Genomic DNA, 26,022 nt, shown 5'->3' on the forward strand with positions numbered 1-26,022 from the left:
TCTACCACCACAGACCTCGGAATGCGACAAGGCCAATTGGGTTGGAAAACAGACACATAAAACTTATTTTTTCATGTTTTGACGAGAGTTTGAATCTAACTCTAACTATGTGAAAACTCGATTCCAAACCAGACACAGACTGGATTTCTGCAATCAGAAAATTTTGACAGGCTAACTTACGAACACCGTAACCATATCCACAAACCTCGCAATGCAACGAGGTCAATTGGGTTGAAAAGCAGACTTTCAGACCTTACTTTTTCGTGTTTTCAAAAAAAAAACTAGTTCAAACTCTAACTAAACCAAAATTGAGCTCGAAATCATACCAGCGCTAACTTTTCTTAAAATTTCAGCAAATCTATTCTTACATTCAATAATGTTTTCACACCAGTTATAGCTATACCGAACTTTTACATACTCATAAGAATCAAAGATTTAAATATATATTAAGGGCTTCCAAATAATCAATGCCCTACAGACCACCAACGACAATACAAGCAAACCCATATATACCAGAGTGTAAAGAGAATCCATGTCAGACCAGAAGTAAAACTATACTCACATGTAATCCATTCCTTGGATCTATATGGACACACTTTTTCTTGGATTTTATAACTGTTTTGTACTTTTGTAGAATCTATATTATGACAGTCCATTTATGCTCACCTTTCATTATTTGAATAGTATGTTATTCCACCTGTAGCCATCAAGTAAATCAAACAGTACCAAGTATCTAATATCATCAGTCTCAGAAAAGTCTTGAAGCTACCAATATATCAAATATCATTAATGACCGAAAAATGCTTGAAGCTATTAAACCTTAAGCTTAAGGTTATAACTTCATTCTGAACATAAAAGCCCGCCCAAATTCTGACATATAAAGTCGAACCAAGTCAAACAAAAACCAACAGGTATCACTACACATGCCTAGCTATACAAACATACCTACACATAAAACAAAAAGCCTTGGTGCCAATATATATCACCTTCTTAACAATAATACCATCAAAATAGTAGTATGTAAGTTAAATTTCTAACCCATACAGTCTTTAATTTACTAACAGTCTTTACTAAAATCCAAAATCTAAGTATATAAGAAAGACTTCTAAATCCTTACGCATCAAAACTTCAAGTCTATGATGACTAACTGTTAACAACTAATATGTATTTTACCCAACAAATCAAATATATAAAAACAAAAATTTGGTGACAGAAGTTCATTAGTAACGCATGCTCTTTATGGCGATCCAGATAACTAACATTCTTGTTTCGTCAGATTTCCAGTAAAATCAAAGAACCAATTTGTTAATAAAAATATATTTTAATTAATATCAAGATAAAAATACTGTTTAGAGTTTAGGCTACTCACTTTGTTAATCCAAAAAGAAAATCGACCGTCGGCGCGTTAAGTGATCGAGCCATCTTCTCCCATTTTTTTCTTTTTCTTTTTCTTTTTCCTTTTTCTTTTCCTCCTCAACCCTCTCAAGCGTACGTCTCTCTTTTCTTCATTTCTTTTGTATATCCAAACCCCCAACAATAGGAAAAGGTTTTAACCGTACCCCCTCTCTTATTTCTAGCAACTACTTATCCTTCCAGCAACTACTCATCCCACTTTGTAGGTTTTTATGTTTCTATTTTTTTTTTAATTTTTTAATTTTATTATTATTATTATTATTATTATTATTATTATTATTTAATTTTATATATATTTAATTAAAGAAGAGAATAAAAATAGGAGTGTTATACACACATACTCCATAACCCGACGGTCAAAATCATGTCAGCGTGGCAAGACAACGATTGATGACTAACCAAACTCCAACGATAAATCACTTGTTTGCGTAGCTAGGCACGCCTTCTTCCTGCTCTTCTTTCTCTGTTTTCAAAAATTCCAGTGGCCCGATTTATATGAATTGGTTACAAATACACTGAACAAGATCATCATATCTTAGGTATGCAATGCATTTTCCTCCACGTACAATTGAAGTCATACGCTTTGCTCAAATCAAGTTACCTGCTATTCCATTTTTTGTTTTTTTTTGATGATACGAAGCTATATCAAATATCATTAATGACCGAAAAATGCTTGAAGCTATTAAACCTTAAGCTTAAGTTTATAACTTCATTCTGAACATAAAAGCCCGCCCAAATTCTGACATATAAAGTCAGACCAAGTCAAACAAAAACCAACAGGTATCACTACACATGCCTAGTTATACAAACATAGCTACACATAAAACAAAAAGCCTTGGTGCCAATATATATCACCTTCTAAACAATAATACCATCGAAATAGTAGTATGTAAGTTAAATTTCTAACCTATACATAGTCTTTAATTTACTAACAGTCTTTACTAAAATCCAAAAATCTAAGTATATAGGAAAGACTTCTAAATCCTTACGCATCAAAACTTAAGTCTATAATTGACTAACTTTTAACAACTAATATGTATTTTACCCAACAAATCAAATATATAAAAACAAAAACTTGGTGACAGAAGTGTTCATTAATTAGAAACTAAAACAAACCGTTGAAACTTTTAATTGGCCATGTAGACTATGGGGATAATTATGTGGATTTTGTTACCACTCCCTCAATACATATATGTTTATTGAATGCACAGTGTTAATTCAAACGTTGCACCTTAAGTAAGTTCTCTCTACTCTTTTCTTCACTTCTTCTTCACTTCATTTATTAATCTCTCTCTCTACTCCTTCAACACTCTTCTTCTTCACCATCACCACCAACAACAAAAAAGATCCAAACTTTGTTACACAACGTTCCACTCAATCTGCCGGCTTTCCATTTTACCACGGTAGCTGAAGCCGATATGGCTCTTAAATTTATTATATTTTTATTTTTGTTGTTCACCATTTCATTTAGTGGTTCAATTCTTGTGAAGGAGGGAGAATCAGACATTGGATGTCTCTTGGCATTTAAACGAGACATCCAAAACGCCCCTCAAGTATTTGATACTTGGGTTGGGAACTTCACTCGGTGTCCATACAGTTGGCACGGAATCGACTGTAACTATGGGAACTTCTCAGTAATTGGGGTCACATTGGAAGGTCTGGGTTTGGTGGGGGAGGTAAACTTGAGCGCACTTACTGGGTTGAGAATGCTTAGGAGTTTAAGCATGGCTAGGAACCAGCTGAGTGGACAGCCATTCCTTGGAGTAGGCGCACCCAGCTTTTGGAGTTTAGAGTCCTTGGACCTCAGTTCGAATAGGTTCTCAGGTAAATATTTATTTTGAATTTCATAAAATCTATAGCAACAAATAGGAAAGTACATATATTTATATGTTAGAGAAATTAAGCTCGGCACATACGTGTCCAGTCAGTACTCAGTAGTCACAACCCACTTGCTTAGAATTAACATAACATTTATGTTAGGATTATTAAGCATATGGTCCTACTTTTTACTATGAAATTAGCATTTGGTGTAGTGAATCGAAAACTAGAATTGGTTCCTATTTTTAATAGTTATCGACAGGATAGTGAACTAAATGTTTAATCTATAAAATGCCTTCCTTGCTATAATACATACCTAACATTAAGTAAACCCATTTCAAAGAACAAATGTCTACCAATTAGTGGTTGATATACCGTCTGAATAGTAACAATAAATTTGATGCTAACGCCGATCCACTCGCTAAGTTTTAAACTTTTTTTTATAGATTAAGTTTTAAACTAAATGGGCAATAAATCGAATAAGCAAGCTTTTGATTGTTAACATTGGTTTAACAAAATTGAATCTACGATCAGTGGTACCATCTCATGTCAACTTTCATAGTATCATTCACTGTACGACTTTTAGAAGGGTGATTTTGGACACACCTATAAAAACACTCCCATACCCCATAACTAACTTAAGTTTTTGTCGTACCTATAGTTTGGGATTTCAGAATTTTTGGAATCCCGAAAAATACAAATCTAAAAACCGAAATTCATCAAATTTCGACTCTATTATATTTGGAATTTCGATTGTTTTCGGAATCATCAATAATTCAATTCTATATTCTGAATTCCGGTTTTTAAAAAAACCGAAATATTGGGAGGAATTCGGACGTTTCATCACGAACACTGGTCATACCCCAATAACCACTACAATCCAATAATATCTCCCAAATTAATTTTGGGTATTTCTAATAAGGGCAAAATGATTAAACTAAAGAAAAAAATAACAATACGCTTTTTGGGTATTCGTTATTTTGATCGAAAGAAGAAATTAATAACACTTTTTTCTTTTGATTAACACAAAGAAGAAGAAGATGAACACGTCTTTTTCAATTACAAGTGAAGAACCTAGATTATCTAGGGTATAGTACGTATGGAGTCCCACGATGTATATTAAATAAATGGCTTGTTTTGTCTTTAGTACACCTAATAAAAAAAATAGTAATTTAGGAATCTAAATGTGTCTAAAATTATTTAATTTATTTATTTTAAAGTTGGGGTAAGGGAGTGTTTTTATCGGTGTGCCCAAGATCACCATTTTAGAATAATAACACATTTTTTTTTAAAAATATTTCGAGAGTTAAGACAAACTCACACCGGTTACATTGAAGGACCCTAGCCTAAAGGCTTATATTGCCCGAATGGCTCATCAACCCCGAAAGGAACCTAGCTCGAATGCTCTCGCCGATGTGCCACTTTGAGTAGACCCAACTGCCTCCACCTTGTCATGAAGACTTGTTTTCGCTCCTCGCCCACCTATCGTAGCAACACCATGTCTTTAGCCCGAATGCGCCACTTTGAGTAGACCCAACCGCCTTCACCTTGTCATGGCCTTCACCTTGTCATGAAGACTTATTTTCGCTCCTCGGCCCACCTATCGTAGCAACACCATGTCTTTAGCCCAGACGCTCACTTGGCCCAAAGACCCCCATCAAATAATTACACAAGAAAGAAATCCCAACCAATACTTGGTGGAATTCGAACTTGCAACATCTCCTATGATGAGAGGGGTACACAACCATTTGAGCTAGAAGTTCTTGTGTACGCCCCTTTGATTAAACTAGATTACGCATGCAAGAAACCACTTTTATTTTGCCTTGTCACTATATTTTGTCTCCGAAGCAAAATTTCATTATTACCATTTGCGTACTCTTACCAATTTATTTAATCTATATGAAGAAAGCCCTAACAAAACCTAATTCAACAAAATGAAATTAGAACTGCACTCAAAAGTCTTTACTTGTTTTAAGTAGCGGGATACTGAATGCTTTGAATTAATTCTTTGAAAGATCGTTCTATTTTATCTGCCATTCTGTGGATTTTTGTGGATTACTTTTTTTTTTTTTTTTGTGAATTAGTTTGTCAGTTGTACTTCATCTGCAAGACTGCAAGTGCTAGTTTTTTTACATGTGGAATTGACCAGCAACTGAGCAAGTATACCTAATTATTGCTCAACAAAGACGGGCATCAGTATGTTAAATGGGAGTCAGGAATTTTAGAGTACTACTACTAACTCGATATGTGGTACAGGCGTGTTTCCTGTTATTTGGATATCAGGCTTATCAGCGACATAAATAAGCTTGCTAATGTTTGTGTCCCTTTACAGGTGCTCTGCCATTCTTACTTCTCCGTGTGGTGGTCGAATTGGACTTGAGTAACAACCAGTTCACAGGAGCTATTCCACGAACGTTCACCATTTCCTTTTTCCTGCGAACGGTCAACCTTTCGCAGAACTATTTAACTGGGGAGTTACCTTCTCTTGGTGAATTGGTAGGTCCAGATCGATCTCTTCCGTTACAGATACTTGATGTTTCTTGTAACAACATTACGGGACCGCTAACCAAATCTATAGGTTACTACCAGTCCCTAAGGACACTGAACTTGGGAAATAATGGCTTATCAGGAAAGTTACCTAGTGAGCTTAACATGCTCACGCACTTGGAGACGCTTGATTTAACGAAAAATGAGTTCAGTGGAACAATACCGCACAGTTTAAAGAGATTTCACAGTTCTTTTCATCCAGGAAACGGTATGCTGAGGTTCCCAGATTCTTCAGCTCGTGATTCTCACGGTTCTTCAAGTCATTCCATTTCCACGGAAAGAAATAATCCCCACAGTCACAAGTCTTCTCGCAGAGTAATACTAACAGTGGTGCCTGTCGTATTGGGGTCTTTCATTATTATTGGTTTGGTCTCGCTTGCTTATTGGTATCGCTTTAAAAAATCTCAAGAAAACACTGAAGAATATCGGATACCAGGGACCGGACCGGATGGTTTGTATATCGTCACTCGTCAAACAGTGTTCCCACCAGAGTACGATCGGCCAGGGCGTCCTAGGTACCGTACCGAGTATTCCTGGGTTGATGGTCAGTTGCATGGGCGGGGTCCCTTTCGCACTACGAGTGATGATCCGTTGGGTTATTGAAGAACGGATTGTAATGTTATTTGCAACTTCAAAATGCAGAGCAAAAGTTGAAGAAATTTTAGCAGAGGTATCAATTAAGGCTTATCAAACAAATTCGAAAAAGCGGCTTGTCTGTCAAAATAATCTTCTATTTTTTTTGCTGGTAAGTTAAATTGTATTAAAAGAAAAGTAAAAGGTATTTAGAGATGCAACATCATTCTCTAATGATCACGCCAACTCAAGCAGTCGGATATTACCATTTATAAGAATAGTAATAGTTTACAGTCACTGAAATATATAGAAGGTCTAGTATGGACCTTCCCATTTGCATAGCCACCGGTTTTCCTTCACATACAACTCGTTCATTGTCACCAACAAAGCTCCAATCTTGGCTAACCTATTTGCAAGATAGTTAGCTTCTCTAAAGATGCTTTGGTGATCTTAATATCCGGACCGCATAATTGTTTCATCTTGTTTGCAATGTCCATGGTACATTTCCATTCCTAAAAGCTTGTACAATTTGTTTGAATTGGTTTTAGATCCATAGTGTCTTTTTTTTGGAAAAACAACGCATTTGTCATGTTTTTTTTCAACAGATATAGTGTAGTGTGTTAGAAAAATGATTTGCTCAAATCCATTTAAATATGAATGAGTAGTTTGTCTCCCAAGTTACCCCACTTGAGATGAAATGAGTTTTTTTTCTTGAAATAGTACGTAATGTGAGAAAAACCTTTTCAAAATAATGCACTTGTTCGAAACAGTGTATTATGCCGAAAAGGTGCGACCTTTCGAAATGTGCATTGGTTCAAAATTCATCATCATGCGAAAAGGTGTGACCTTTTCAAATAGGCACCGGTTCAAAACAATTGCTTTATGCCGAAATGGTGTGTCTTTTTCAAACATGTGACTTTTCAAAGAGTTGCTTACTTTTTTCCCAAGAGTCACTGTGTTGTTTCGAAGAGGCACCACTAACCTATAAATAGTGGATGAATTTGGAGAGAAAAAGACACCAGATCACACAGAGTTCTGATCTTTCTCTTCTCCTTCTATTCTTAGTCAAATACTATGTTGTGTTCGCTGATTCTATAGAATTGAAGTGCTAGCTTTCTATAGGAAATCCGTTCTATCTTGGGAGACAGCTTCCCATCAACCTTCAAGCACCGTGAGGAAAATCTGTCTTAAGGACATAGTGTATCTACACTAGGCTCGGATTTAATTAAGAAGTACAAGACATTTACAAGACAAAAGGTTTGTATAGTTTGATAATTGGTAAAGAGTAAGTACAATTAAGTTGTATATTCCTAACAACTTAAGACAGATTTCTTTTTCTTTTTCTTCTTTCTTGAAACGAATTTGTTTCTGTTTTTCTTTTTTTTTGGTTTAAAGGAATAACAAAGTGTAGTTGTATTTCGTAATATGGCAACACCACCGCCATCTCCCTCATCATCGTTCCCCATTCCGTTTCCTCATGGGAGAAGCCCGAAAAGTTCAATGGAACCGATTTCAAGCGCTGGCAACAAAAAATGCTCTTCTATCTGACCACCCTTAACTTGGCAAGGTTTCTATGGGATAAGGCTCCTGATGTAAGCCCTGATGAAACCGACAAGGAGAAGGTTTTGGCCAAGGATGCTTGGTTTCATGCTGATTTCTTGTGTAGAAATTACGTCCTTAGTGGGTTGGCTGAGTCATTATACAATGTGTATAGTGTGTTCAAGACTGCTAAGGAACTTTGGGATTCGTTGGACAAGAAATACAAGAGTGAAGATGCTGGCATGAAGAAATTCATAGTTGGCAGATTTCTTGATTTCAAAATGACGGATAGTAAGACCGTCATAAGCCAAGTCCAAGAACTTCAAGTAATCCTTCATGATGTCATTCTTTGAAGGAATGACCTAGGAGAATCTTTCCAAGTGGCTGCTATGATTGAGAAATTACCACCATCTTGGAAGGATTTTAAGAACTATCTTAAGCATAAACGCAAAGATATGAATCTTGAAGAACTGATTGTCCGTCTAAGGATAGAGGAAGATAACCGCCTATCTGAGAAGAAGGGCAAGGATCCCATGGTGGCAAAGGCCAATGTTGTGGAAGGATCAAGTGCTAAAGGAAAGAGAAAGCACCAAGACAAAGCTCAAGGTGAAGAGAGTAGTACGCCTACTAAGTTCAAGGGCAAGTGCTACAATTGTGGGAAGGCTGGACATAAGGCAAGTGAATGTCGCAAGCCAAAGAAGTATAAGAAGCAAAAGACTCAAGCCAATGTGACAATGGACACGCTTAACAATGTTAATGACATGAACCTATTTGCATGGTTTCAATGTCTCATTATTGGAAATGAAAGGGAATGGTGGGTGGATACTGGTGCTACTCGCCACATATGCTCCAACAAGTCGATGTTCACCACTTATCATGCTGTGGAAAAGGAAGAACAACTCTTTATGGGAAACTCTTCTACGTCCAAGGTTGAAGGCAAAGGAAAGGTGGTGATGAGGTTGACTTCTAGAAAGGAACTAACTCTGAATGAGGTGCTCTATGTGCCTGACATTCGCAAGAACTTGGTTTCTGGGTCGCTGCTGAGCAAGAATGGCTTTAAGTTAGTCTTTGTTTCTGATAAATTTGTACTAACTAAGAATGATGTATTCGTGGGAAAGGGCTATCTTCAGGATGGGCTCTTTAGGATATCTTGTTTTTACTATCATACCAAAAGAGCCAATAAAGTTGAATCTTTTGTTTACTTGATTGAGTCTTCACATGTATGGCATGGTAGATTAGGACATGTTAATTATGATACCTTTAGGTAGATTAATTCATTTGGACTATATACCAAAAATAAAAATAGACCCACACCATAAATGTGAAACTTGTGTAAAATCCAAGTTGACTGTGATCATCCTTTCATTCCATTGAAAGAAGTCTTGAACCTCTAGACTTAATACATACAGATATATGTGATCTTAAGCACGCATTAAAACTAGAGGTGGTAAAAGTATTTCATTACTTTTATTGACGATAGCACTAGATATAGTTATGTTTACTTGTTGAGAAGTAAAGATGAGGCAATTGAAGTGTTCAAGCATTATAAAAATGAAGTTGAAAATCAACTAAGCAAAAAGATTAAGGCTATAAGGAGTGATAGAGGAGGTGAATATGAATCACCTTTTGAAGGTTTCTGTTCTAAACATGGAATCATTCATCAAACTACACGGCCCTTATTCACCTCAATCAAACGGTATTGCAGCATAAAAACCGAACTTTAAAAGAGATGATGAACGCTATGTTGTTAAGTTCGGTTTGCCCCCTGAATTTGTGGGGAAGCTTTGCTTTCTCGCCAATTACATTCTCAACAAGATTCCTAACAAGAAGACGCTTTTAAAACACCATACCTAATTGTGGAAAGGTCATCGGACTTCCTACTTAATTCTTAAAAGTGTGGGGCTGTTGTCTTGCTAAAGTGGAAGTCCCTAAACCTAAGAAGGTGAAGATAGGACCCAAGACTATTGATTGTGTATTCATTGGATATGCAAACAATAGTAGTACATATCATTTTCTGGTTCATAAATCGAGATTCAAGATATACATGTTAATACAATTATAGAGTCAAGGAATGCTTCATTCTTTGAAAAGACGTTCCGTGATAACATGTGTATAGAGTCAAGTTCAACAAAGAGAACTTTAGATGCTACAACTAGTAACCATCCTACACAAAGCTTAAATTGAGGAGGAACCTAGACGTAGCAAAAGGTCAAGGACGCCAACGCCTTTTGGACCTGATTTTCTAACATACTTGTTGGAAAATAATCCTCAAACGCTCAAGGAGGCAATGTCATCTCCGTAAGCTACTTATTGGAAAGAAGCAATAAATAGCGAGATTGAATCCATAATGCAAAATCATACATGGGAATTGGTAGATTTACCACCAGGTTCCAAGACTTTGGGATATAAGTGGATATTCACAAAGAAATTTAAGACTGATGGATCAATCGACAAGTATAAAGCTAGACTTGTGGTCAAAGGCTTTAGACAAAAGGAAGGATTGGATTATTTTGACACTTACTCTCCAATTACAAGAATAACTTCCATAAGGATGCTAATAGCAATAGCATCAATACATGGATTTGAGATACATCAAATGGATGTAAAGACGGCATTCTTGAATGGTGAGTTAGATGAAGAAATATACATGGAACAACCCGAAGGATTTATTGCTCCTGGACAAGAAAGGAAAGTTTGCAAGCTTGTTAAATCTTTATATGGATTAAAGCAAGCACCTAAACAATGGCATGAGAAATTTGACAATGCAATGTTGTCAAACGGTTTCAAAATAAACGAGTATGACAAGTGTGTCTATGTCAAAAGCACTCAAAAGGGATGTGTCATTGTTTGTCTCTATGTAGACGATATGCTAATTTTGGGTAGTAATATGGATGTCATAAAATCTACCAAACAAATGTTGTCTAGTAAGTTTGACATGAAAGATTTAGGTGTCGCTGATGTTATCCTAGGAATTAAGATCTCTAGGATGGAGGATGGAGTTGTTCTATCACAATCTCATTACATTGAGGCGATTCTTGACAAGTTCAAGAAATATAACATCACACAAAAAAAGGTCACCGGTTGACGAAATCTTCATTTAGCCAAAAATACCGGAGATAGCATATCTCAACTAGAATACTCTCGATATACTTGGTAGTTTAATGTATGTCATGAACTGTAGACAAGGCCCCGACATAGCATACTCGTGAGCAAGCTAAGTCGATATACGAGTAATCCCGGCAGATCATTGGACCGCCATATTGAGAGTTTTGGGATATTTAAAGTATACTTTCGAATTTTGGTTTGCACTATACAAGATATCCAAATTGCGTTCGTAAGGGTATCTGCGATGCTAATTGGATATCCGACACTAAAGACTCAAAGTCCACAAGTGGATATGTCTTTACACTTGAGGTGCACCGTTTCTTGGAAATCCTCAAAACAAACGCATATAGCGAGGTCCACTATGGAATCAGAATTCATAACATTGGACAAGAGAAGAAGCAGAGTGGCTTCAAATTTCTTAGAGGATATTCCAAACTGGGCTAAACACGTACCCGGCCCGGTGTGTATACACCGTGACGGCCAATCTGCTATTGGTAGAGCCTGAGTAGCATGTATAACGGAAGTCTCGACACATCGTCGTGGACACATAACACCGCTAGACAATTGCTCTCAAATGGAGTTATCTCAATCGACTATGTAAGGTCAAAAGATAACATTGCGGATCCGCTTACAAAAGGTTTAACAAGAGAGCAAGTAGAAAGATTATCAAGGGGAATGGGCTTAAAGCCTTTGAGATAATCAACCAAGAGTCATCATAATGGAAAAACCAACCTAGTTGACTGGAGATCCCAAGATCTAGGTTCAATGGGCCAACTGAATTATGTTTGTGACTCAGTTAGCACTGGAGAGTAATATTATACTCTAACCCATTCCTATATAAGACAGTGCATATCTGCCGTGAGAACCAGGATAAGTCAAGCTTTTAATGATTTACTATATCTTGGAAAGTTATGTTATCCAAGTGGAGTATTGCAGGATACTCTTTATAGAAATCACCTATGTTAGTGCGAAGTGGGGCCGCTTCTATGAGAATTTTAAAGACAAATGTCTCAAAAGCACTATCTGAAACCAAGAAGTGTTCAAGGCCAAAATGAACACAAACGTGAGAACCAACAGTATTCAAGACGGTACTGCGTGAAGATGATTGTCTAGGTTTATACAAACGGCTGACAGTTCAAGGACATTAATTGAAGTCTACTGATCGTCCAATTAAATCCGATCGTCTTTCACTAAGGCAAGTTCAAGGCCTCCCATGCTACTTGACCTGATGCGGTATCTTTTCATTTGTAAAAGAACAGAAATCCGATGTTTATGATAGAAGAAACCAAATTTTCATTCATGTTTGTTAGGAATATACAACTTAATTGTACTTACTCTTTACCAATTACCAAACTATACAAACCTTTTGTCTTGTAAATGTCTTGTACTTCTTAATTAAATCCGAGCCTAGTGTAGATACACTATGTCCTTAAGACAGATTTTCCCCCTCACGGTGCTTGAAGGTTGATGGGAAACTGTCTCCCAAGATAGAACGGATTTCCTTCTATAGAAAGCTAGCACTTCAATTCTATAGAATCAGCGAACACAACATAGTATTTGACTAAGAATAGAAGGAGAAGAGAAAGATCAGAACTCTGTGTGATCTGGTGTCTTTTTCTCTCCAAATTCATCCACTATTTATAGGTGAGTGGTGCCTCTTCGAAACAACACAGTGACTCTTGGGAAAAAGTAAGCAACTCTTTGAAAAGTCACATGTTTCGAAAAGACACACCATTTCGGCATAAAGCACTGTTTCGAACCAGTGCCTATTTCGAAAGGTCACACCTTTTCGACATGATGCAATCGCTTTGAACCAAAGGCACATTTCAAAAGGTCGCACCTTTTCAGCATAATACACTGTTTCGAACAAGTGCATCATTTTGAAAAGGTTTTTCTCACATTACGTACTATTTCAAGAAAAAAAAACTCATTTCATCTCAAGTGGGGTAACTTGGGAGACAAACTACTCATTCATATTTAAATGGATTTGAGCAAATCATTTTTCTAACATAGTGCTTGTACCATCTCTTAGACATTGCAATCTCCACCCCCTCAAGAATGGCTATACACTCTGCCTAAAAATTGGTACCAACACCAATACTCTTCCACACCGTAAGCTTGAAGCCACCCATATTGTCCCTATACGAAATCCCAATACTAGCAGGTCCCAGGTTACCTAGAGAAGCCCCATCAATGTTCAACTTCAATATATTTGGAGCAGGTGGAATCTAAATACACTGCTTAACAGTTGGTGCATTCCTAATCTTCGATGCCACATCCCAGAATTTGATCACACCTGTTTCGAACTGTGATATGAAGTTGTGGTGTTTGGCCAAGTGTCCCGAGAGTTTCACCTAAGTTTGAATGTAATACTTACAGTCGCGATTGTTTCCTATTCTTCCTTCAAAATCTATCAAATTTCTCTGCCCTTCCATAATCTTCTATGTTTTACGGAAAAACTTGTTTGTTGAGTACTTGAGTTCTCTTGGTTGAAGAAAATGCAGTTTATTTATTTTCCAAATATTGCACCCTGGGGATAAAAGAGGGTATAGAAAGTGCTTTCAAAAGAGGTGAACCAAATTGACTTAAAGGGAGTTAAAGCAATTCTAAAGTATGTCACTAATCCGACCTGCACCCCTTTTAATTTGTAACGCCAAAGGTCTCGCCAACATGGGGCATAATGAGATTATTCCACAGCCTTTGTTTTTCGATAATTCAAGATTATTCCACAGCTATACCTTTGAGTCCAAATTTGTTCACCAACATATTTGTTGGTGATATTTACCAGCGCTAAAATGAGCCCATGTGTAGTGAAATCATTTAATAAAACTCTTCATTTAACTTTTTTTTAATTAACAAAAAATATTCCAAGAAATAAATATTTCGTCCAAGATTTTCTCCCCAAACCCTTTGTACTCTCTCTTCCACTTCTTTTTTTCCGCTCTTTCCTCTTTTTCTCCACTAGTTTTAATAATTTTCTTTCTCCCCAAACCCTCCATACTCTCTCTCCCACTTCTTCTCTCTCACTCGTTCCTCTTCTTCTCCACTAGTTTTAATAATTTTCAACAAAGGGGTAAAGCAAGAAGATAGGAAACTACTATGATTTTTCCTTTCAACCACAAACAAAATCTTGAGCCTTACACATGGATTTTTGTTTCTTGTGTTAATATTCTTTCAGTTACTATTTTTATCTCAACCGACTAGAACAAATTCTTTCTTGTATCCAAGTTACTATTCTTTTCAAGCATCTTGTTTTATCTCAACCTACTAGAACAAATTCTTTTTTTGTCTCCAAAGAAGCCAAGAAAAATGTCCCCATTTGGCCACTACAAGTTACATGCCTAATTTAGTACAGAGTACAAAAACAGAGGATAATTGTACTCTGTTTTCAGTAGGCATTATATTCCAGGATAAATCTCCGCCATTATAATTGTACTCAAGTTATTAGACATATTAGCTATTGAAATAAGATGAATTGATATCAATACTAGAACAAGAACAAATAACATTGCATAAATTATGAGCATGTTTAACACTGTTGAATGTCATTCCAAGTATTGGTTCCATCCTTACCCAAAAAAAAAATTATAGAAAAAAAAAAAGAGTGGAGAAAGAGTACTCGTAGAGAAGAGAGAGGGATGGAAGGAGAGAACGGAAGTTGATGGGAAGTGGGAGAGAGAGTGCTCCAAAATTTTGGAGAGAAAATTGTAGAGGAAATCGTTATTTCCTTTATTAGTTTTCATATCTATTTTTGTAGAGAAAAAAGGGTGTTTTTCTCTTTTTCACGTTCAGAAAGCGCACTGCTCGCCCGAGAGAGCGCCGACCTGCCTCATAGCTCGAGACATGAGCGCACCCACGCCGAGAGAGACCTGCGACCGCCCGAGAGAGTGCACCTGCGCCCAAGGTTGTTTTTTGTGGGCCTCGCTACAGTAACCGCGAAATTTGTTTTTTGGTATAAAAACAAAATCAGTTTTTTGGAAAACCTAACTTTTCCAAAAGAAAGAAAGAGAGAGATTGTAAGAGAGAAATTCTTAGTGAGTTGAGTGTTCATTCTTTGTGAGTGAATTGAGAGCTCTTGTAATCTGTTACTCTGGATTTCTAGTAAAGCTTGGATCTCGCCAGTGTGGACGTAGGAAAATTGCCGAACCACGATATATCCTTGTCTTGTGGTTGGTTCTCTTTTGCATTATTATATATTTACTTTATATGCTTGTTAAATTGTTAATGAGAAGCGTTGGGATATTACTTGGAGAGTGTTGAAGTCTTGTCTAGTGTGAAGGATCGATCTTTGTGTAGGATTGATCCGCTTTGTTTATGGTAACGCGTTGTTTCCGCAGCTAATTATTCTCAACAATTGGTATCAGAGCGAGATATACGACCTAGGATTTTGAGTTTTGGTAAAGAACCATAGTGCTCGAAATTTGTGTAGACAAGGTGTTCGATAAAATTCTTGAGTGAGATATTTTTTTAGGTTATTGTGTGTGACTTGAAAAAAAAAGGCTCCCAAGATGTCAAATGCTAGATTTAAAGTAGAGAAGTTTGATAAAGAAGCAAAAGAAAAGATGGCGAGGGTGATGTTGAATGAGATGACTTCCACAAGCAAGTAGAAGGGTAGTTCGAAGAAGCCTTTAAAACATGTACGGTGCTACAATTGCAAAGAAAAGGGGCATTATCTATGTGATTGCTCTAGCCCGAAAAAGAGTAACAAAATGAGTTATAAGTTTGAGAATGAGGATGTTAGTGAAACAAGTCTTGCTTCTGGCTTCGATGGGGATGATGTAAGTCTTTCTGGTGTCTACACAAGACGACCACACATGACCAATACGGATTCTTGATTCGGTGTTCCTACCACATGTGTCCAAATAGGAAGTGGTTTGCTACCTATGAGAACTTGAGTAGAGGTTCCGTTTTGATGGGCAATGACGTTGCTTGTAAGACGGTTGGGATTGGAACTATACGGGTCAAGATGCATGATGGTATAGTGAGGACTTTAACCAATGTGAGGCATGTTCCTGAGTTAAAGAAGAACCTTATTTCTCTTGGTACCTTAGATTCCAAAGGCCACAATTTTGTGGGAAATGGTGGAGTCCTAAAGATCCTTAGTAGCTCTTTAGTCATTATGAAGGGTCAAAGACATGGAAACTTGTATACTTTGTTGGGTAGTACGCTGATAGGTGATGTAGCAAATGGGTACATGTAGTGATGATTCTGAGTGCACAAAATTGTGGCATATGAGCCAAAAGGGATTGTCTGAGTTGTGCAAGAGAGAGCTATTGAAAGACTTGGAGAAACCAAGTATGGAATTCTGCGAGCATTGTGTCTATGGCAAGCAGTGCAGAGTCAAGTTCGGTACAAGCAAGCACAAGACGAGAGGCATCCTAGATTATGTGCATACGGATGTTTGGGGACCTTCTAGAGTGGCTTCTAAGGGAGGTAACCGGTATTATGTCTCTTTCATCGATGATTATACACGCTATGTGTGGGTATATATCTTGAAGTCCAAGGATGAAGTCTTCGAGACATTTAAGAAGTGGAAGGCAAGGGTTGAGAATCGCACAAATAGGAAGGTGAAGACTCTACGGTCTGACAATGGTACTGAGTATACCTATAGGCCTTTCCAAGAGTTTTGTGCTTGATAGGAATTGCCGCATTAATCGATGAGGGCACGCCACAACAGAATGGGTTAGCAGAGAGAATGAAACGCACGTTGCTTGAGAAAGCTAGGTGTTTGCTTTCCAATGCCAATCTTGGCAAAGAGTTCTGGGTAGATGCAGTGGCCATGGCGTGTTACTTGTATAATAGATCACCGGTTCCGGCGATAGACTGCAAAACACCTTATGAGGTGTGGACAGGGAAACCAACTGATTATGGTACTTTGCGAGTGTTTGGATCTAGTGCTTACTACCACATGAATGATAGTAAACTTGATTCTAAAGCTAAGAAAGCAATATTCTTGGGCTATGCAAAGGGAGGAAAGGGATACGGATTGTGGTGTCTAGAGAACCATAAGTTCCTGGTCAGCAGTGAGGTTACCTTTGATGAGACTTTGGTGCTACTTTTTAGCAGGCGGGAGAAAGCTGGAAACAGTGGTGATTCTATACAATCTCAAGTGATTGAGATAGAAGCGTCTGAGGATGCTAAAGAGAGTGAGGTTCTTAGTGAAAGAACTATTCAACAAGAAGTAGAGTTACAACAACCTGAGCAGCAAGTTTTGGCTAGATCAAAGCCAAAGAGAAGTGTGAAACAAGTTATGAAGTACGGGCATGATAAGCCAGTGAAGCATTATGGTCAACCGGACTCGGTTGCCTACACACTGAATATTGAAGATGATGAGCCAGATAGCTTCAAGGAAGCTGTTAGAGATGCTCATTACAGAGATTGGTCGGTGGATATGCAGAAAATGGTGGAGGCTCGTGACAAGTTTTGTACTTGGGATTTTGTTCCATTGCCTAAGGGCAAAAGGGTTTTGGGTTGTAGAAGGTTCTCTATGGAGTTGAGTTCTAACATTGGTTGGAGGTACTCCACAAATGGTGGAGGCTCATGCATTGTTGATTGATGCCTTTCGTAGGCATGGCCCTTTGTGGGTGTGATTGCTCTTTGTGAGCATGACTCTCTGTGAAGATAGCTCTTTGTGAGCAAGACACTCTTTGTGGGTGGCTCTTTGTGAGCATGACACTCTTTGTGGGTGGCTCTTTGTGAGCAAGACACTCGATCTTTGTGGGTGGCCCTTTGTGGGCATGACGTGCTCTTCATGGGCATGACTCTTTGTGGGTGGCTCTTTGTGAGCATGACACTCTTTCTGGGTGGCTCTTTATGAGCAAGACACTCTTTGTGGGTGGCCCTTTGTGGGCATGACGTGCTCTTCGTGGGCATGACTCTTTGTGGGTGGCTCTTTGTGAGCAAGACACTCTTTGTGGGTCGCCCTTTGTGGGCATGATGTGCTCTTCATGGGCATGACTCTTTGTGGGTGGCTCTTTGTGAGCAAGACACTCTTTGTGGGTGGCTCTTTGTGAGCATGACACTCTTTGTGGGTGGCTCTTTGCGAGCAAGACACTCTTTGTGAGTGGCCCTTTGTGGGCATGGCCCTTCGGGGCGGTTGACTGCAAGTTCTGGATGGATGTGTTCTTGCTGGATGTGTTCGGCTTGGTTTTATGTGTTAAAACCTCACTGAGGTGGAGAATGTAGAGAAAAAATGGTGTTTTTCTCTTTTTTTTCGCTCAGAGCGACTTCGGCCGAGAGAGCGCGACCTACACCTCATAGCCTGGAGACATGAGCGCACCTGCGCTCAGAGAGAGCGCGACCTGCACCTTATAGCCTGGAGCACGAGTGCGACCTGCGCTCAGAGAGAGCGCACCTGCTCAAGGCTGTTTTTCGTGGGCCTCGCTACAGTAACCGTGAAATTTGTTTTTTGGTATAAAAACAAAATCAAGGTTTTGGAAAACCTAACTTTTCCAAAAGAAAGAAAGAGAGAGATTGTAAGAGAGAAATTCTTAGTGAGTTGAGTGTTCATTCTTTGTGAGTGAATTGAGAGCTCTTGTAATATGTTACTCTGGATTTCTAGTAAAGCTTGGATCTCGCCAGTGTGGACGTAGGCAAATTGCCGAACCACGATATATCCTTGTCTTGTGGTTGGTTCTCTTTTGCATTATTATATATTTACTTTATATGCTTGTTAAATTGTTAATGAGAAGCGTTGGGATATTACTTGGAGGGTGTTGAAGTCTTGTCTAGTGTGAAGGATCGATCTTTGTGTAGGATTGATCCGTTTGTTGTGGTTAATGTTGTTTCCCTTGATTAATTATTCTCAACAATTTTTAATTAGTTTCTCTAAAAAAAAGTAAAAAATAAAAAAGAGTTTTAGTAATACACATGAACTTCTACTGGCGCTGGTGGATTTCACCAGCCAAATATGCTGGTGAACAAATTTGGACTCTATACCTTTACATATGCACAACTTATTCTTTTCCTAGTGAAAAGGTTGATTTGGCTTGAGAAGTCGCTTGGACGCTTGGTTGGAGTGTGCAACTCACGTGCAAACTTATGGACTGATGGCATGTCTTTAAATTTGCATAAATAGGTGTAGTGTAATACAACTAGAATTTAACCCGCATTAGCTCACTTTTCGAGTCATAATTAAATGAATACATGTAAATTTAACTTTTACAATAGAATTACCATTTTTTTTCTTTGACATTTAAATTGAACTTGTTAGTGTCATTATGATACCCTTAACTGAATATGTCTTAGAAAATCATCTTGGCCAAGTATATGTATTGAGAACAATTTGTTCATCTAGAAACTTCATCCAGAAGCGGAGTGTACTTGCATCGAAAAAAAGAAGAAGCGGAGTGTATGTAGACAACTTTCACTATTTATGCCTTGTGTAATCCATATTCAATTTATACACATTTCTCAAACGGTGAGCAGCATTCAAATTTTTGGATATTAAACCATTCTATGAATCATAATCATTGCCCAAATTAACCTAGCAAAAACGACTCAAGCTACAACAACATTTTAGTTAGATACTAAATCCTTGGTTATAATGAAAACTTATACAAATACATAATGCTATCTTATTGGAAATGATTGCAGACCTTAGCAAATAAGGTGAGTGACTATTCATGAGTTGATGATTCTTGCCTCTACAGTGACGATGTACACTTAAAATTGCTAGAAGATAATAACTGTACTGTATTGAATTAACAAAAGGAGAAGAGTTACATTACAAAGAATTGAGAAATGAGTGTAATAGTTGATTATGTAATAGCATACCAACTACAATACATTAAGAGGAGAATCAATGATAGGTCAATTATGGTTGTTCTATTGAAGTTAATAAGTATAGTATGCTATCCCACCACTTCCCAGTGCCATGAGGTAAGTGTTGCTCCTGCAGTTGCACATTTTTCAGTGCCAAAGTTGACTTCTTGTCCAAGCTAATGTGATAAAGAGCCAAAAGTTCTAATGCACTGATTGAGCAAAATGCTTCCACTATAGCTATTGATATGAGACAATCCATAACTTAATCCACCTGCTTGAATAGAGGTGCTACTCTTCAGTCTGTCTTGTGATCCCTGCTCCTAAGATGGAGTAACTAACGTGGTCGAAGGAGGAGCTATACACTATTATTTAACCATGTCCATTATATTTATACCATGTCAAATATCTCGTTTTCAAAATTTTGAAACTATTTTTTTCCATTTTTTTAACCTTAGCTTATAACTATTTTGGACTCCACCTGGAAAACCTGCTCTATGTGGCATTAGGTTCTCTTCTTGCCTTTGTTAGCTCTTAGTTTGCTTAAGTCTAGCTCGATCTGTCTAGAGGTTCTTAAGTCTAGCTCTGTCTAGAGGTGCTACTCTTTAGTCTATCTTGTGATCCCTACTCCTAAGATGGAGTAACTAACATGGTCGAAGGAGGAGCTATACACTATACTATTTAACCATGTCCATTATATATTTATACCATGTCAGATATCTCTTACTGTTTCTCTTGCTATTTTCAAAATTTTGAAACTATTTTTTTCTATTTTTTTTTTAACCTTAGCTTATAACTATTTTGGACTCCACCTCATAACTATTACCTGAAGAACGGAACATAGCAGATTGCAGCTAGCATAGCAAAACATTGGAGGCAACTTAGTGGCCAAGACCATTCTCACAAACCAACAACCTTCTGAAGTACAAAGTAACTAAATACTTGTATGCAACTGCATAGTAATTAAAAGTGTTTATTTAATCTCAATTTCAAAAGTTGAAAAGTTGACCCCATGTAATGTTATTTCATAAACAATAAAATAATTATATAATTTAATATGTGAAATAACTACACCAAGAAAGAGGCCGAGGCCGTGGAGAAGAAGCACCCTTGTTGAGTTTTTGGTTCTCTGAAGATTTTGCATGAAGAAAATGAGAATCCTTGTTGAGTTTCTGGTTCTATGAAGATTTTGCATGAAGAAAATGGGAATTTTTTTTGGCTTGAAGATTTTTGTGAAGTTTTTTTTGGGCGTGAAGAAAAGGGGTTTTGAAGGTTTAGTCGGGGTACGGTTTTGTCTATTTTAGAGTATTAGGTAAATAGGACTCTTAGAGTTTAGATAAATTTAGATAAGTTAGAATTTAAATAAGTTAGATAAGTTATTTATATAAGTTTCATAAATTCTAGATAAGTTAGTAGTAATTTCTTTGAGCACGTTTTCATAAAGATTGTTTCCTAATTGGAATCAACTTACTCTTTTTATCGTGTCGGTCTACCGTCGGATGTCTTGATTGTATTAACTATTAGCCATCCGATGTAGGCTTCACACAAAGCTTTTAAAACCAAGCTGGTTTATTACATAGATAGATCGAATGCATCACATGCTTAGGCAAAGATTTGTCTGCTTTCAAGAATTCCATTTATTAGCCAAAACATATTCAAGAGATTGTGGTCGACCTTTTTGAGGCAAGTAGGAAATGGTGTCTTGACAAATGGTTCTTAACCGGAAGTCCGCCTATAAATTCTTAATGGAAAAGAATTGGCTAGGACAACACTTCAGTTTTAACCAACAAACTATCAAATATTTGGAAATCTAAAATCTCTGCTACTACTCAACTTTTTCTTTGGAAAATTTGTAAAATGTATATGAATATTTTGCCTATGAGGGATATTCTGATCCGAGGGATAAGAAAATGGAAGGAGATTTCTCGTCCATTTTGCCATCGACCGCGGGAAACCACAATTCACTTGTTCTATAAATGTAGCTAGACCAGAACACTATCCTATTAGTCTTAGATTATTTCAGAACCAAAAATCATTTGTCAAAGAATGGCTAGATCGGATAAAATACTTGTGTGGTGACATACTTGTAAAGGTTTATTTTGTGCATAACCCTAGAATTATAGGCAAATAGAGGAAAATGGGGGGTTTAGTATGGATTTGACTGAGCTCGGGTCTGTGTGAGCTGCCTACGTATTAAGTTCTCAAGTGAAGTTGAATCAAATCTGTCGTAGTTCCTCTTTTGGATTGGTAGATTAAATGGGAGATGGCCGGAGATTGATCATGGAGAAGAAACTTAGTGTGGAGGAAGAGAATGGACTAGATCCGTAGAAATTCCTCCTCCCTCTTAGAGAGTGGAGAGGAAATATATAAAATTCCCTCAGCTCCTTCTTGTTTGTAACCGACCTGGTTCTTTTATAGCTCATGACATTTTGGTACGGTGCTCCATTGATAGCTATTATTGCACCATGCATGTATTAATGTTCACTTTATAACCATCTCGTAACTCATGACGCTTGAGATGAGCGGTTGTGATGATCCAAAAGGATGGTCCCAAGATAAATGATCAATGAGATGTACAGTGACAATGACACGGATGTGTCACAAATGTATTGGTGACAATATATGTCCCTCATGTACAATAGTAAAGAGAGTAACACAGCTCTAGCTTCTAGCAGACACTTATGTACACTTGTATTTTACTACAACAACTATTGGAAACAAGGAATGGAGTAAAATTTGACTATATGAAAGCTAACATGGAGAGGATCATCAGAGGCACTACTATAGAGACTGATAAATGCTTCACAACATTCAGAGAAGAATCTCTTAAACCTCTAATTGATATAACAAAGTAATATATTCTTGATTGTATTTTCCCTATCTTCCCTAATGAATGCATTCTTATAAGGTTTGATGTTTCTTACACAATCGGAAATGGATGGGTTGGTGCTAGAAGCATAACATATATATGGGACAATGAAGGGAAAGCAATAGGAGCAACTGTTAGGAGGTTTAGAGCTAGGAATGTAGAGGAAGCTGAAATGCACTCCCGTAGTGGGTGGCGAAAAAAGTAAAGTTAGCTAGCTGCAATGTTGGGAGGCATTGAATATGCTTTTGAAAGAGAGGTCATCAAAGCTTTGAATGCACCAAGATGTAATTGGGCATTGGAAACCCTTATAAACTATATTTTATCATTGTCTCCATGTTTTAGTTTCAGTAACTTTAGATGGGTAAGTAAAATTTGTAAAGGGGATGCTCACACTTTGGCTGGCTGGGTGAACCATCAGCTAGGGGGAGAAAATCTTCCAAAGTATATCTATATCTTAATATTAAAGCTCCCACAGAGGTAATTTTCAAACTTCCTTAAAATTCCACGTCAAGCGAAGCGAGAAAAAATTCGCTCCTAGGAGCGAAAAGTCTCCTATGCACATTTCCACAAGACATCCACTATCTCTTTTAACTAGTGATTAACTCTAGTTAATTAAAATCTAAACAAATATTTATTTTATTCCCTCTCCAAATCATAACAATCACAATTTACATAGGGAATACAAATTAGCGCCAATGTGTGGGATTAATATGGCCAGCTTTGAGGGAGAGTGTCGGGGTTCCATAATTTGTTGCAAAGTACGGAAAAACTAATTATGAGATATAAAATTCCTAAAATCTAGCTTCTAAACTCAAATTTTCTGTCTCTCTTGATAAATTCCAATTTAAGCTCCACCTAATTAGGAATTCATTTTTGTTTAGCCAATCAATGAGGGGTTGAGTGAAAATGTGGAGAAAAAAAATTCTCTCCTAGGTGCTTAGGAGCAAAAAGTCTAGCTCCTAATTAAGCATCCATCCACCACACATCTAACATTTTTTTTTAATTGTTGATTTAACTCCAGTTAATTAAAATCTAACCAAATATTTATTTTATTCCCTTTCCAAATCATTCTATTTTTTTCTCCACCATTTTTTTTTTCAATAAAAAAAAAGAAAAATAAATGATTAATTTCAATAAAAATTAGTGTTGCAGACTTTTCAAGGGGTTACATCGCGAATTCTCAATTTTATTTTGTATTGGCTATTAGCTTCAATATTTTCGATTGTAATAAAGTTGTAATTTGTAACTGCATTTACATGTTTTTTTTTAAGAATTATAATTAAATTTAAGAGTTTTTTAATCTATGTCTCAAATTGCAAATAAGTTTTTTAAATTTAAGAGTTGTAATGAAAAATTGCAAATAAGTTTTTAATTTTGTGTCTCAAATTATTAATTTTAATTGAAGTCAATAATTTAATTTTTTTGTGGGAAAAAAAAATGAAAGATTTGTGGAGAAAAAAAATGAATGATTTGGAGAGAGAATAAAATAAGTATTTGGTTAGATTTTAATTAATTAAAGTTAATCAATCGCCTAAAAAGATGTTGGATGTGTGGTGGATGGGTGCTTATGAGACTTTTCGCTCCTAAAAAGCCTAGGAGCAAATTTTGCTCTCACCAAGCTAAAACAGGTTTTACGAAACCAACTCAAAATGGGAATCTAACTCCTATTAAAATGGGAATTCCTTCTTTCTATTTGAAAGCTCATTCTTTATTTTTGAAAGGAAAATTCTAGAACTTCTAATTAAAACAATAATCATTCGATTCTCCTATTAAAACGAGAATCATGGGATCTCTCACTCAATTATAAACGGATTTTTTAAAGGCCAATTAAAACTATTTATTAGGAAATTCAACTAAGACATATAATTCTTTGAAATTCCATGCCATCAGCCTATTAAAATGGGAATTCCTTTCCCTATTGAAAAATGAAATTTTAGCAATTCTAAACTAAAAGGTAATCCTTCTCCTACTAAAATGAGAATCACAATTCTAAATTAGGTCAACTATTACAATGGGATCTCTCCCCAATTAAAAACGCGTGTTTTTAAAGGACAATTAAAATGATTTTGTTACTTAAATTTGTATATGTTCTTGAGCAAGTTTTATAAAAAATCGGTGTGTATGCACGGGCTTACAAACTAGTGCTTGAATAAACTTGTTGCCTGTATCAGTTTAATATATATAATATATATATGTTGTTTATTGGAAAAAAATAATAATAAAGTTGATTGCAGATAGATGACACAACATTTGCTACACCATGAATTTTGACATAATTGTCATTTTTTTTTCCGATAAACACTTAATTGTCTTTATTAATAACCATAATATTACTACGTACTTATTCACGTTCACATTTCCATGTTCCTTGTTAATTAGGAATTAGTCAACATCCTTCAGGGTAACACGCATATGTAGAAATTCCTCGACACTCAAATTTAAGTTTCTTTTTAAAAATTCTTGGCATAAACTAGTGCACTTCTCGTCAGTACAACCATCAATTGGTTCCTCATAAGGTATGCATCCTTTTGCTTCTCCAATCATATTACCTGTAAAAGGACAATTGTAAGTTTAATTTTCATTACTACCAAAGTTAATGTGTACCTCAATACCATGTACTAAAGAAAATAAAAAGGAAAAAGTAATTCCAAAAAGTAATTATCCAATAGCAGGGAAGGTAAGGTGTTTTTTGCAGTTTCATGGACTGTGATACTATGTGTTGGTTTATTCTAACACTGGATAGTAGTAAGTCGTCTTCATTCTTTGATAAATTTGTAAGACATTTGACCTCAATGCATTGTTAAACCTTTTGCAATACCAACTATTATATTGCTAAAATTTGAACTACAATACGTTGAAATTTAGAAATGATTGGAACGGGATAAGTTTAGCCATCCCCAAATTAGAGAAAAAGATCAAATGTAATTTACTATATAATATTTTAAAAAGAACAATAATTGGGGATGACATAAGTTATCTCGTTCCATTCATATAATGAGAACAAAAACGATAATTGCGTTGGTGCGTAACATATCAATTGTACTGTTTGGGGGACAAAAAAACTGATGTTTCAAAAAAAAAATTAGGCGATGTGTTGATGATACTCTTAGACGGAAAAATAATTCGGTATATTATATAGAGTTCTAATTTTAGAATGATATATAATTAACTGTTAGAGCAACCAAAACCCTAGAGTTTGAATTTGTTCACCATCGTGGACTGCTGTCTACTTGCACTAGGGGTGTAATACGGGGTGGGCTGGGTCAAATAGTGATGGGTCGGGTTGGGGTGGGTCTAGGGGATACAAATCCAATGGTCCTCGATGGGGCGGGGCGGGTTTAAGTGTCATATCTTAGTACCAATACCCGGCCTGTTGGGTCAGCTTACGGGGCGGGTTT

General features: G+C 36.7%; 1 protein-coding gene across 1 annotated transcript; it reads left to right on the forward strand.

The window, feature by feature from the left end:
* Nucleotides 1-2,621: 2,621 nt before the first annotated feature.
* LOC147502356 (receptor-like protein kinase BRI1-like 3) lies at nt 2,622-6,651 on the forward strand. Its single transcript, XM_086603872.1, has 2 exons — nt 2,622-3,237; nt 5,564-6,651. The coding sequence occupies exons 1-2, from the start codon at nt 2,832-2,834 to the stop codon at nt 6,379-6,381; spliced, it is 1,224 nt and encodes a 407-aa protein (XP_086459998.1). The 5' UTR covers nt 2,622-2,831; the 3' UTR covers nt 6,382-6,651.
* Nucleotides 6,652-26,022: the final 19,371 nt, after the last annotated feature.

This window comes from Coptis chinensis, chromosome 4, assembly GCF_015680905.1.
Source record: "Coptis chinensis isolate HL-2020 chromosome 4, ASM1568090v1, whole genome shotgun sequence".
Taxonomy (NCBI): Eukaryota; Viridiplantae; Streptophyta; class Magnoliopsida; order Ranunculales; family Ranunculaceae; genus Coptis; species Coptis chinensis.